Genomic DNA, 14437 nt, shown 5'->3' with positions numbered 1-14437 from the left:
AGTGGAAGGTATTCCTGCCCATGGCAGGGGATTGGACTAGAGGCTCTCTAATGTCCTCCAACCCAAATCATTCTATATAATATAATAATATATTACATGGGTGAAAATGAGGCCTGCTATATCTAAAATATCTTTTTTTTTTTATCAGATTAATCAGCATTCAAGGGAAGTGATTTCTTTCAGTTGTTACCTAGTCTGCTAAAACATACAGCCAGTGTTTGGTGTATTAAACATACTGGGTTTGGATACTTTTAATTTGAAAAGGTGGGTGGCTAAATCTTTCTCCATGAAATATATTTTCTGAAAAACTATACCCAGTTAATGGCACCAAAATATACCCTTCCTGAGTGTTCTGGAAAATCCATATGTGTATCTGCACACCACTGGGTTTAAATTCAAGGGAACGAGAGTGTCTTTGGTTTCTTCTGTTATTTGTTAGGTTCTCTCTCTTTAATGGTAATTGTTGAGCCATGGACAAATGGAGTTCATGCAGCAGCAGAAGGAAATGCCACAGAAATGGGAAGAATGTACGAAATTCCACCTCCAGCTCTGTGTGGTGGGCCTGAGGCAGAAGGAAGGTCAGCAAGTTTTGTGGTTGCTGAGGGTTGCCAGTGCCAGGACCCCGCCAACCTATTTAAAGAAACATTTAAAATAGGACTAGTGCAGAAGGGAAGGGAGAAATTTTACAACCTTCACCTGCATTTCAGATACTGCAGTCAGTCCTGCTAATTTTAATCCTGCAGCCACCTTTACCCTAAGCACTGTTTCAGCCTGAGGCTTCACTCCCCAATCTGTTGGGTTTAACTATTTCTTTGTGTGGAGAAGCTTCCATGAGCAGGAATGTTTACAGCAGTGACTAAGGCTGCCAAATATCTAATATTCACCACTGTCCTCTAAACGAAAGAGTAAGGATCTCTTAGTCCAGCCTGACCAGTGAGTTTTAAAGAAAGGGAGGAATGAAAATAAAAATAGTTTGCAGAATGGTTAGAGTTAGAAGGGGTCATTGAGTCCAATTCCCTGCTTCCAACAGGACCATCCTAGGTCAGGCTGCTCAGGTCCTTGTCCACTCACATTTTGAATATCTCCAAGGGTGGTAGTTCCACACCCTCTCTTTGGCTGCCCTCATGGTAAAATTTCTTGGTTTTGCATCTATTTAGATTTACCCATACTTCAGCTAATTTGTCATGATAATTGAGATATGTCTGAGAGATGGGAAGATTTCAGCTATAACTTTTTTCCTAAAGTCACTGGAAAATCTGATGAAATTTGAATGGCAAGAAAACCTTTACACAGAGAAAACAAACTGTTTGTTGCTTTTCAATGTGTATCACTTGGTTTCTAGATAATCATCTGGAGCTCAGCCTTTAGCTATGCTGTTAGTGAACAAATCCAAGACCAAAGAACTACAGGAAAATAAAAATGGGTTAATTTTTTTGGTATGTAACTTCCTTTGTTTTTTAAGTCACTTTCCCATCTAAAGTGTTCCTTTTAGTGGAATATACAGTCCGAGTTTTGCTGTTTGAGTTGTATTAACAGGCTATTACCTTAAGAAACTTCATTCGCTCAGCCCCTAAACATGATTGTTGCATATACTGGTTTTCTGCTGTACTTGATACTATCTGGATCAAGGCTTTGATCCAGGAGTTGCTGTACTGCTCATCCTCTGACTGGCTCTGAGCTCACTTTTGGTTTTATCAGTTTCATCTCCAAGCCCTGCTTTAATAGCTTTCTTGGCTGCTTCTGTTGTTGTTACTCCCACCCTTAGGGCACCTTTTCAGCTTTTTTGTACTTCTGTGAGTCTTAGAGCAGCACCAACCACCATTTATGTAGTTCCTGCTCCCCCCCCTTCTAGTGTCTTTTTTATTTTCCCATCTGGTTCAGCATGGTGGGTGCTGTCTGAGGATCAGAACTATTCAGGCTGGAGCTGAATTTCTGATTTTCACCATGTCCAGCTCTCAGTTAGCACTGTTTTAAGTTCCCTGAGTCCTTTCTCAGAAAGCTCAAAACCTCTTTGCACATGTGGTTGTTCCCTGAGCCCTTTGCTAAACTTGGAACACATTCACAATGGAGTAGACATTTCTGGTTGGTTTGTTTTCATAAGCAAGAAATTCTGTCTTGTCTCAGGCATGTACTAGCTTGAGTGGATCACCTGAACAAAACAACCTTTAGACAAAATAAAAAGGTATTTTCTACTCAGCAGTTTTCCTAAACAGGCACCATAGCTGCCATTCAGAGAAGACATCTTGATTTTTTTTCCTGTGGGGTTTTTTTTGATCTCCGTTTTTAATCTCCCAGAAAATGAGAAAACGAGGTGCTTTATTATTATTATTATTATTATTATTATTATTATTATTATTATTATTATTATTATTATTATTATTATTATTTTTACATATAAGGAGGTGACAGCAGCTTGCATGTGCTGTCACCTCAGGTATATGTAAAGTTATCTAGAAGTAATGAATTGTAACTGTGAACCACTATGAAGAATATGCCATCCCCTCTAACCACTGAGTATAACACCTACAAAATACACCATGGTTTCCATTTGCTTACATAAAACACTGACAAATAAGTAGAAGAAAGTTATGTTCCAACTCTTTGTTGTGCTGGGGTTGTATCAGGAAATTGTTTTTTCACTTAGCTAAACGCAGTGCCATCCTTTCAGAAAGTTGTGCTGAGGACCTCAGACTCATTGAACTGTGACATAATGTGCACATAAGAGTTTATCTGGGAGCCTTCCCTGGAGAATTTAATCATACTCTTAAGTTTTTCTTAGGTTTTGTTTCACATATGTAATAAAGAAATAAGTTAAGTTTCTTCTTACGTTTTTGCTTTCTGAAAGAAGAGGTCTGGATACCTCCTCCCATCTCCCTGTGCTGTCCTCCCCTCATGCTGGCTCTCACCACACTGATTTAACTCGGGAGAAGAGCAGAACAAATTGCTTGTCTTCCCTGGGTTATTGTTCTCCTATTTATCCGAGCTAAATTGACCTGTTGTGCTTTGGACAAGCCAGCGGGAGTGATGGGAACGTGTGGCCAGAAGTGGAAAACAAATTTCATTCCTGAGATTTCAGTCAGACTCAATCTTTCCCTCTGACACCCGCTCTGGTCGCCTGTTATCCAAAAGATTGGCTGGTTGTTTTTCTTCCTACCTACCTTAGTTCCTTTCTGTTACTGTGTGCACCTTCCTGGGAATCCAGGCACCATCCAGTTCTTTTCTGGGAAGACAAAAGAAGTAGAATGCCTCCATCCTTTTGCTGACTGATGGACGTGTTTCTGTGTGAAACATCCCTTATGTGATACTCCATTCTACAACAATCAGTATATTAATGTATCTGTGCATGTAGTGAATAAATGGGCAGAGCTCACTCTTGGCTCTTGACTATTATTAACTGTATGGTGGTGTTCAATAAGAGCTGTGATGTTGCTAACAACAGTGGTGATGGTATGCTTGGAAAAGCTGAGTTTTCCCTTGTCTTCCTGAGACTATAGGAAGTAATTTTGTCTCCTTTTCTCTCTCTCTGTCCCTTTGCCTCTCACTTCTCGTGCAGGGTGTCCTGGAGACCTGCCAGCTGCTGAGCACATCGCTGACCTTCTCCCGGTGCCACCATCGAGTGGATCCTGAGCCGTACATCAGCCTCTGTGAAAGGGACATCTGTGCCTGTCCCCAGGGCATGGACTGTCACTGCCCTGCCTTACTGGAGTATGCCAGGAGCTGCGCTCACGAAGGAGTCATTTTGGAGGGGTGGCCTGAAGAGAGCTCGTGCAGTAAGCTGGCAGATTTATTCCTAGGCTGCTCATCCCCAGTAGGATCGTGCCTGTCTTGCAGATTTTTGTCCCACAGTTAAAAGCAGCTGGTGCTTTTTTAGGAGGTTGGTTCATTTATAGGAAGTGCCTTTGCTCACTCCCCCTTTCAGCTCTCCATCACTCACCTTTTCTGGAAGTTCTTGTCCCCAAGGCAGTATTGTTTGAACCATTTATAAAAAAGATCCTGAGCTGTTACCTGTCCCACCACAGTGTACACAGTCAGTGAAGGCTTATTTGATACACAAAGGTATAGACTAGGATGTTTTGGTGCTATTTTACAGATGGTTCAGATGTAAGACATTTTCCAGGCTGTATTTTTAAGTCAGCATCTTTCTGAAATGCTCTCTAACGTTTTTGCATAAAGACAATTGTTTCACCCTTTATTTGCTTGAATCAATTACCTTGAAATTGAGATGTTGCCTTTTCTAATCTAATTTTTGTCTAGGTTAGAGATCCTGATTGCATCTTGAACTGCTGCCTTTATTAGCCCAATTCTGCTAAGTTCAGAGGTCCTGACTGCGTCTGTGCTGAGGTTTTGCAACAAGGAAGTGCATAGACTGACTGAGATGGATTGATTTTATTTATAGAGGAAAAGTCACGTTTGCACCTAGTGCTGAGAACAGTGGTTTAATACAAAGCATTCAATAAAATAATTTTTAAAAATCCACTAATATAATGTTCTCAGTGATTTTTCTCATGTTTTTTTTTGTTATGAGAAAGGCCATTTTCCTTGGGATGTTTGTGTAAATTGACTTAATGGGATAAACTGTTTGATTTGTACCGACAACACTTGGTTCTCTGGTAAAGATATTCTGCTCTTTGCCACTGAAGAAAATGGTGCCTTCAGTGTTATAAAGGCACAATAGTTAGGGCAGCAAGATGCTGCCATTCACTTATTCTAGGGATTGTACAGTCTGAGTTCTAGCAGTAATTTATTACCTTTCCATTGGGACATAAAAGGGATCTATTAAAGCTCATCTCCTTGCTCAGGGTGTGAGCCAGAGAACCCATTTTTGCTGGGGCTCTTTGTAAGTCTGATTAAAAGCCACAAGTGAAATGAGCCTTTCTGTGATACCAGGAGCTTTGGAGCTCATTTCCAACCCTTGAATTCATGAGCTGCAGTTTGTTTTTTTCTTCTGAGTCAGGAAAGAGGGAAATGCACTACCACAGAAGGAGCATAATTTTCTATCACCTTTCAGCTGTGCTATGGTGCTTTCTCAGGAGATGATGATGATTATGATTATAGAAGTATGGAATGCTCTGCTGTGTGGGAAGGGCTCTAGTGCTGGGCATACTGTGCAAGTGTGAGTTGGTGCCTGAGCCCAGGGCAAGATCATTCCTTTGTTACCCTCCCACCTCTTCAGTAGAGGATTGGCTTGGAAAGGGCAGGCTCTAACCTTTTCCTCCCACTTCATGCCCCCGCAGTCTTGTGTGTATGCATTGAAGAGAAGGAATGCCTGTAATAGTGTGTTTGCATAATGGCCTGGCCTAGATAATGGCAGCAGTGGAGATACCAGGCATGGGTGTTATCCTGAGCTGGTGGTTCTCTGGAAGAAGGAGGATGGGATTTCAGAGTTTTAACTGTCTCCTGGCTCTCCCTGGAAACACTAAACAGGATAATTTCACAAATGAGTGGAGTAAGTGCATGGTTTAAAGGTGCAAAACAACCATGTCTGTCCAAATTGCTTAGATAGTATTGCACAACTTCTTCCTGGGTTTGATTATTCTTAATGCACTTGGGTTTAGTTATTAAGATTCAATTCATTAGAAAACAAATTGACTTTAACCTCCAAGTATTTACTGACAGACAATATTGCAGCAAATTGAAAATCAAATATTTCCAAAATGTCTAAATAAATGTCTAAAATGTCTAAAATTTCTAAAATGTCTGCTTCTAAAAAAGAAATAATCATTTGGAAGCTGACATAACTTTTTGTGTCTCTGTGGTTCAGCCCTTGATAATGAAGGGATTTGTTGGTTTAAGAGTTACTGAGGAATTTGCATTTCTAATTTGTTTTAATTGTTTCAGGGCCAAGATGTCCAGTTGGCATGGAATATAAGGAGTGTGTATCCCCATGTGCCAAAACCTGCCAGAGTCTGAATATCAATGAAGTTTGTCATGGACAATGTGTTGATGGCTGCAGCTGCCCTGGTAATTTATTTACTAGGTTATTTACAGAGAAACATTTGGCAATCAGGCTACCTATTTTATTAGAAGAAGGAAAGCTGTGTCTTCCCTTAAATTTTCTTGAAATCAGAAACACTTCTTTTTTCTGGGACCATGCCCTAGAATAATTCAGTTTCTGTAGTGCCTGTATGCTCACTCCATGAAAGGGCCATTTTTCAGGGCCAACTAAAAAGTAAATGTTACTGTGAAAATTAGTACCAACTAATATTCCAAGATTGCCTTTATTTCTTGGTGAGACACTGCTTGCCTTTGATGTACTCCTTCTGAATTGCTTGGGTTAGAGGCAAATACAGTTAGGGGAAGAAACAGCAGAGAATGCATGAAAGGAATTTCTTGCAGAAAAACAGTACATGTAGAGCTTGCACTGAAATTTCAAAGGTCTTCATGATTTAGGTGAATAATTTAATTTATTATTGAATCTTCCATACAGGAGATTTGATTTGATTAAAGGGAACAGCCCAGCCATGCCAATTTTCTACTTCTGTCTGTTGTACTTAAAACAACTGCAGGAGGAGAGCTTGATTCCTGGCTCTAAAGCTCCATATGCTTCCATTTCTAGCTGTTTTTGCTTGTTTGTTTGTTTGTTTGTTTTTGTTTGTTTGTTTGATTTTGTTTATTGGGTGCTTTGTTAGTTTTGAATACAACTGTCTCTGCATTTCAGCCTGTCTGGGCTTTGTGAATGCGCAGAGGTGTTTAGTGCTGCCTTGTACAAGATGTCAAGTGTGATGGAGGTTTGCAGAGCTTTGCTTTCCAAAACAAGGCAATAATGACGATGCCAGCCTCATTTGAGGAGTCACTGCATTCAGAGTTTGGTAGTTTCCCATTCAGCTGCCTGCCTCTTCCTTGCTGGAGGTTCAGAAGTGTGGCAGGACCTGCAAAGGTGACAGGTGATGTAACCAGACTCCGGAGATTATTTTGTTGTGAAGGATACAGCTACTGTATTTGTGCAGTCCTGGAAGTGTTGGAGAAAGCTGAAGGAGATGAATCCACTGGCTGCACAAGGGCTCCTGCTGTACTTTTCCTTTGGTAGATGCATTGGTCTGTTCTGGGAAAGGTCTAAGGAGAGAGGAACTGAGGAGCAGAGAAGCAGGAGCTCCACAAAAAGGGTAAAGGGCATGAGAATAACAATCAGCAGTTCAAAACTTTTACTGCTATTTGTTGCAAAGCCAGAAAGGAAGAACCTCGATTTGAGTTTGATAGAAAACCAGGAGGATCTGACAGATGACTAGAAGGATTTTTGATGAGGATTCTACCTTCACTTAGCTTCCCTCCAGTGCTCCAAGGGCAAACAAGATCTGAAGGATGTTTGACAAATGTCTTCTTTCTTTTTTACTTTTTTCCCCTCTGTTAAATGCCCCTTATGATTACATTAATTGCTGTAAATGGAATTACTCTTGCCAGGAAAAAAGGCAGGCACTCTGTTTTCTTGTGTTCTCTGGAGAGCCACAGCACTCTTAAATGCTCAGATCTTGTGGTGATTCTCTCTCACTGGAAGGATTTTCTCTACAGCCAAGATCTTTCTAGGCAGCTCTATGGGAAGAATAGGAGAAAGAAGACATATCTGGGTGTTGCTGCCAGGGAAAAGAGACAAAATCTCTGCAGGCAATTGGAAGGAGTCCCTCAAAGAGAAGGCAGAGTGGTGTTCAAGAAAACAAATGTTTTGCCACAGCAGCTCTTTTGAAAATGGGGGAATATCAACTCTCTCTCCATATAGGGATTGAATAGTAAGCACTATAAACTAGCAATAGAAGCAAGGACAAGTTTCTACCTTAGAAAAATCTTGTAACTCCTTTGTGCCTCTGTTTATCCTTGGAGGATAAAGAGCTCTCTCTATAGAACACGTAATTATAGTTGTGTAATATGGAAACCTCAGCAGCTGGACCCAAGTTGGGAAGTTGGCCCTTTTGCTTTTTGTCTCTGCAGAAGTTCAGAAGTGGCTTTTTTCTCTCAGACTGTCTCTGTTAGATTTAAATGGTGTCCAAATGTGTTTCTTCATTCCTCACTTTGCCTCATCTTTGGTTCTCTTATGCCAAATACAAGACCTGTGTGGACACCCTTTACTGCAGCCAGTGAAGTTCATGGTTTTTCCAACAGTCAAGTCCCAGGCCAGCTCTTACTAACTTTGTGCTCCCTGTGTTTAAATTGCCCATGTCCCAACACGTGTTCTGGACCTGAGGATGTGCTAAGCAAAGAGCTTTTCTGGGAGCACCAGGAAAGCTTTGTTCAGCAGGTCTGAAGGAGAGGCAACACCAGAAGGAAAGCAGACACCAGCCCCTGTGAGGCTTTTTGGCAAACCTCATTCCTTTTTATTGCTGTCTGTGATTAAGTATGGATAATAATGCATATGAAGTCTTGGCAAAGCATATGAAGAACAAGAAAATCTAATCGTATTTATGTTTCTGTCCCTGTGTGTGTGTGTGATATGGGTGTCTGATGCTACCTTGACCTAACCAGAGGGGCTGCTCCTTGATGGTGAACACTGCATTGAAAGCTCTGACTGCTCCTGCATCCACTCTGGAAAACATTATCCTCCTGGCTTCACCATCTCCCAGGACTGCAACTCATGGTAAACCCTGTGCTGCTCTGGTGTGGTTGCTGTAGATATGTACTGCACACTGGTCAGTGACTGTTTTGCATTATCTTTCTAGAAATCTCTCTTCCTTAAAAAATTTCCCCTTCACTGGCAAAGGACTTGCTCTCTTACTGGAATTCCCAGCCCCTTCCAAGAAGTGAGCTGTTCACAAAGGCAAAATCAGCTCTGTTTTTAAAGGGATATTTGATCTGATAGAACAACATGAAGGTCACACTCCTTCAAAGAGCAGAGAACTACCTGTTTCCTGTGGATAAGACAGACCAGCAGGTTCCCATGTCTGGGTAGTGTCAGTGGTGGCGTCTTTGTTTTGACTTCCTACTTGTATTTAACCTTTAAACCCCATTTCTTTACAAGAGGAATTAGCCAAAGGCATGTCCTTGGAACTTGTTACAGGACTAATGAGTCTTCCTAGCATGGCTCACAATTTTTCTTTCACCCCTGAGTACCAGACTGGAGGGGAAAACCAGCACTTTAAAGAAAGGAAGAGGAGTTAGTCACATATTCCTGATCTGGTTTTGTGTTCGGTGTGGACATATTTGTGTAAGGAGTTTGGACAACTCTTTACTCAGAAGTTTCCAATTGGAGCACAGAAGGAGGAGGACTCAGTGAAGGCCATGACTTGCAGAAGAAAGGTGGTCTGTGCATCATCCCTGTTAATCAGAAGCTTTTCATGACCTGCACCACGTGTCCCAGAACACAAGCCATAACCATGATATCAGCATTTTATCTTTTTCCCCGCAGAACTCTGCAGCTTTGAGCTTGGCCACATTGTTCAACCTTAGTGCTCTTGGGAGATGAGTGTAGCCTGACAGGCTGGGTTTTTTATTGCTTGTGTTTTGTTACTGCTTCCTATTATTCAAACTTGATGCTGCTGTGGAGAACATAATTCCATTGACTCTACATTTAACATCCTCAATAATCTGCCTCCCCACAAATGGTTTTCAAGGGCTGGGATAATTAAAGGAATGAGAAGAACATAGTGGCTCTTGAAACAAGGAGTGCAGAGAGGGCTGTGGAAAACACTGGAGGTAATCACAGCAGGGGAGTTTGATGTAAGAAGAAGTAAAGGGGAATATATTTGTTTAAGGGCTAGTGAGGCAACTTTCACTGCCTAAAGATGGGCTGTGAAGAGGATGGGGCCAAACTCTTCCCCAGAGGCAAACAGCAAAAGGTTGTGAAGCAATGGACACAAGCTGCAAAGGAAATTCTGTTTTGACACAAAGAAAAATTCTCCCTTCTCCAGTGCTGTAGTGGAACAGCTGCTCAGAGAGGCTGTAGGGCCTCATCTTGGATATTTCTAAACTTGAATGGGCAAGGTCCTGACCCACCTGATCCAGCTTTGACATTGCTTTCTCTGAGTTGGGGATTGTAGTAAATTATTTTCCTAGAAGTCCCTTCAAACATTTTTTCCCCAGTGATTCTGTTGTATTGACAGATATACCTTGAGAACTGCATTGAACCCATTCCACATCAGTGGAATATAGCTGAAAACTCCATTAAACACAGAGCTTTGACAGGGAAAACCAGAAATCCTTGAGTTCTGCAACCATACCCATTCATATTATCAGCAGCTGCTGTCAAATGATGGGAAGAAGGGATGAATACATTAAGAAATGAGGTTGTGGGAGATGGAAGCGATGTTGGGGATTGATCTAACTTCCCCGGGACAGATGACAGTTTTCAGTTTTTTGGGAAAAATGTGCAACAGAAGATTTATATTCATGTACTTTTGCTTAACTTGCTGCTATCTCTTTCCTAGCATTTGTCGACGTGGCACGTGGATTTGCAGCAACGGAGAATGCCCAGGTATGTTGGCTTCACTCTTTCCAGGTTTTGACAAATAAGCCTTGCCTATGCCCCTCCCACTCATGCCCCACTTTTTTTTTTTTTTTTTTTTTACCTCAAAAAGCAAATCTTTGTTTTTCCTTGCTTGCTCCTGTACAATCCAGTTGGGATCCTACTTTTAAGTTCTTCTCCTGAGACAAGTCAGACTTGCCCTGTGTGGTTTATGTGTAGCAACGAAAAATCCTGTTTGGTGGGAAGGCCAATTCCTGCTTTGATTACTTAGTTTGCCAATTTTAAGGGTCTGTATGTTCAGAGGATTGGCTTGCAGGTAGAGGAACACTCCTGGCTTTCTTTGACCAGGTACAATTTCTCATTGTACCTTATTGACCATGACAATTCCCTCATGGTCATGTTGCAGCCAGAGCCCCAGGGAGAAAGTGGCTGCCCTGCCTTCCATGGGTGCTGGCAGACTGGAGAGGCAGCTCTGCAGATGCAGACTAGGGTTATGGCTGGACAGGAAAACAGCAGATTTCGAGGCTTGGTGATTTTTTGTTGAGATGAGATTGTGCAACCCTCACAAGTTGGGGGAATTGCAACAATCTTAAGGTGTTCTATCAAAATGTCTGTCTTTTTCTAGTAACATGAAACTTGCCTGACCCATCGATGCTCTGTTTCATCCTGCTTTAGACCAAAAGAGCACTTCCCCCAAAGTATCAGCACTTAAAGAAGAGGATGAGGGTGGTGTATGCAAATACTCAAAATGGAGATGACATTTTTAGTGAGCTGTCCCCTGTGCTTGCTCATTAAGGATCTCTACAAGTGCAGAGAATCTCACTGTCTAAAATACAGCCTCAAGCACACAGCCCAGGCTGATTCATTACATCTTTTAGCTAATGGGCAGCAGCATGATTACAAACAAGAAATAGGCATTTTTCTAACTTCAGTTTTTCCTTATGTTATAGCTTTTAATGTCCTTGCTCTCTAGGCTGTGAAGACCAAATTTTTATCCTTAACTCCGGCCACATTTTCTTCATAGTAATTATAGAAGTGAAGATAAATCTGGTATTGAGGCTTGCAAACAGATGTTGATATCCAGCTCTGTGCAAGAAGTAATATAGCATTGCAGCCTTTTTCTGAATTGGGAAGCTGTCCCAAATGAGCAGAAATGAAAAAAAAAGGCAGCTTATTTTTGTATCTTCTGACAATATATCTGAATCAGCTTTCTGCTAGGCTTGTCCAAGACTGAATGTTGTCTACCTGCAGCTGTTGTACATGTGCCTCCTAAAAACTATAAGCTGTACTGGGACAGTACAGGAGGGCAGCAAAGCCACACAGAGTAGCCAAATTTATATTGTTACCTGTGATGTTTGTCTCTACTTGAAGTAATATTGCAGCATATTTTCATTGTTGGTTAGTTGCCACAAATATTTCTAAAATCATGCGTCCAGAAAATTTATATAGTTACTTGTATAAACTCTAGGTAGTTCTGTTTTTCTTTTGGCCAACTTTTTTTTGGTCAGGAAAGATTGCTTTTATGAAATATTGCTTTTATTGTGGGAGTGAATTGCCCAGCTGTAAATTTGGTGATAAGATGAATCCAAAGCTGGAGCTGGCTGGCACTACCAAGAGGCTTTCAAGCTGATATCATAAAGGAAATAATTATCAAGGCAGAAGGTTTCAGGAAATTTCATGGGATGCATTATATCAAATGGAGTAGACAGAGGGACCCATAAGAAAAGACTTGGCCACAGAAAAGAAAATTCCCTTTCAGGAGCAATGCCAAAGGCTGGGACTTGTCTTAGATAGCAGCCCTCAGTCCTCTGTACTTCAAACCTGTCCTCGTTTCCTTGTTGCAGAGAATGCCCTGAAAATCAAACTCCAAGGGATGACAAAGATCCATGAAGTGCTGGACTTCTGTTAGGGTCGATCAGAGCTGTGCAAGGCTGGGAATCCTCAGGATCTGTACTTTAGCACCAGCTGGTTTAAGATAGTAAACACTGAATAATATGCTGAAGAGGGAAATGTCCACATGATGTTCATTAGACAGATCTTCTGTGGGACTCAAAGGCAGCAAAGAGAGAGTAACTCATGGAGTTCACCTGCCAACTTGTAACCTTTCTCCAACCTTTGGCTGGTGATGGCCAGTGTAGACCCAGCACTTGAATTTTGTTCTGGATGAGGAAACACCTTCAAATATTGATATGTTTAAATAGCTCTTTTTCTAGTAGAAGGATGGTCTAGCAGGCTTTCACATTATTCTGTGAGGATTGTACATGTAGCTATAGAATTATTTTTAACTTTCTGTTAGTTGAGATGATGGTTCAGGGTGAAGTCCAACATAAATTCTACCCTTGGAAGGACTCCCATAGACATTATCTTCCAGCTCTTCATTCTCGTAAGGTATTTTATGTTAAAATAACTTACTGGTATTTAAGGCATCCCAACAAAAGAATACAGGCTTTTCCATAGGCACAAATTTCAGCTCTTGACTGTGATTTATTCTGTGTTCCTCTGTTACTACTGGTAATGCCTTACAGAAATAAACAGTGAGATAAGGATCTTGCTGGTGCTTTCTGGTCTGTGTGGAGCTCAGGCCTTGTACAACCTGTTCCACCAGGGCTGCTCTTCCCCCTCAGAGGCTTGTAGGGGCTGAGCAGGATTTTGCTTAAATCTGGCACTGGGATGATTAATGGCTTTTTGCTTTTTCCAGGGGAATGCTCTGTCACCGGCCAGTCCCATTTCAAAAGCTTTGACAACAAGTATTTCACCTTCAGTGGGATTTGCCAGTACTTATTTGCCAAGGATTGTGTGGAAAATTCCTTCTCTGTAATCATCGAGACGGTGCAGGTAACAGCAGCCTTGGCTGGTGCTTCTGCGCACGCTCTTCAGAGATGGGGCAGGGCTGTAGGACTATGACATGAATTGCAGAGGCACAGGCCAACAGAAGTAATTTCCCTATGAGATAATTAGTTTAAATAACAGATATGCAGTCTTTCTCCTTAGTTAATAAGTGTTTTGCTTCTCCTCACGACCATTCCCAGGAGCCTGCCTGGGGATGGAGACTCGTGATGAGATTTGGAGAATGGGCCGTTGCAGACTCCTTGCCAACTGAACAAACAGAGGCGAGGGTGCACCCCTTGCCAAGCACCCTGGTTGCTGGTGCCTCCTTAGTACCTGTGGGGAAAGGACATTTCCTTGGACCCCAAGCAGAGTGCGCTGGCAGAGCAGTGCCTTGCTTTGTTTCCCATTTAGTCAGATTGGCTGGTGACTTTTTTGTACTCACACAGCAGCTCCTGACTTTGCTGCCTCCCCAATGGATGTGAGAGAGGCAGCTGCAGAGAGGCAGGAAAGGGAGCCAGACCAGTGCAGGGAGGGATGAAGGGGAATGTCACAGGGAGGTTACACAGTTGTGAAATGAATCGACCAGTTGTGCTTGGGAAAAGGTGAACAAACCTGGAAACTGAAAAGGACCCTGAGGGAAGGAGAGGGGAAGAAAGGTGATGGGGACAGAGGAACTGAAAGCAGGCAGACTTGAATGGAGACAGGAGACTGACAGGAGGGAAGGGGAGTATCAGCCTGTCCAGCAGCACTAGGGAAGTGCAGGCTTTGGAGAAACGGGCTGTGACAGTTCTCCGCACCATCTGCGTCTGTCTCCTGCATTAGAGAGCTCTGATAGTGCAGCTCTGAAGTCATCAGTGCTTGGGAACCTGCAGGACAGGTTTCCACTGAAACTTTCCTTTTGAAACCAGGGAGGAGACGTGGGGCCCCCGCAATTCCTGTTCCTCATCTGGTTATCCCACAGCCGGGAAAATAAATACCCCAGGAGCCTCAGGTAATGTGACCTGCGTGGCTCTTTCCCAGGCTGTGTGGGTCAGGTGTCCTTCCTGCCCCTGCCACAGCTCTGGGGCTGGTCACTGCCAGGGGTCTGGTGGAACACCCACAGATCCCTTTCTAAGTTCTGAGATGGGGAGCTCGGCCCTGGTGTGTGATTAGCAGGATAATGGAGGGAAGGCTGCCAGCCTGCTGTTTGTGGGATGCAGAAACCAGATCTATAAAACCAGT

General features: G+C 42.4%; 1 protein-coding gene across 1 annotated transcript in view; it reads left to right on the top strand.

Annotated features, from left to right (window-relative positions):
- VWF (von Willebrand factor) overlaps positions 1-14437 on the top strand; it is a 120040-nt gene that overhangs the window by 14425 nt on the left and 91178 nt on the right. Inside the window, exons 7-11 of the mRNA XM_053942494.1 lie at positions 3554-3770; positions 5839-5961; positions 8452-8563; positions 10350-10396; positions 13086-13222. Of these exons, the coding sequence (XP_053798469.1) occupies positions 3554-3770; positions 5839-5961; positions 8452-8563; positions 10350-10396; positions 13086-13222 (636 nt within the window). The remainder of the gene's footprint in view (positions 1-3553; positions 3771-5838; positions 5962-8451; positions 8564-10349; positions 10397-13085; positions 13223-14437) is intronic.

This window comes from Vidua chalybeata, chromosome 5 (genome assembly GCF_026979565.1).
Source record: "Vidua chalybeata isolate OUT-0048 chromosome 5, bVidCha1 merged haplotype, whole genome shotgun sequence".
NCBI classification, from domain to species: Eukaryota; Metazoa; Chordata; class Aves; order Passeriformes; family Viduidae; genus Vidua; species Vidua chalybeata.
This window is presented reverse-complemented; position numbering and strand designations above follow the sequence as displayed.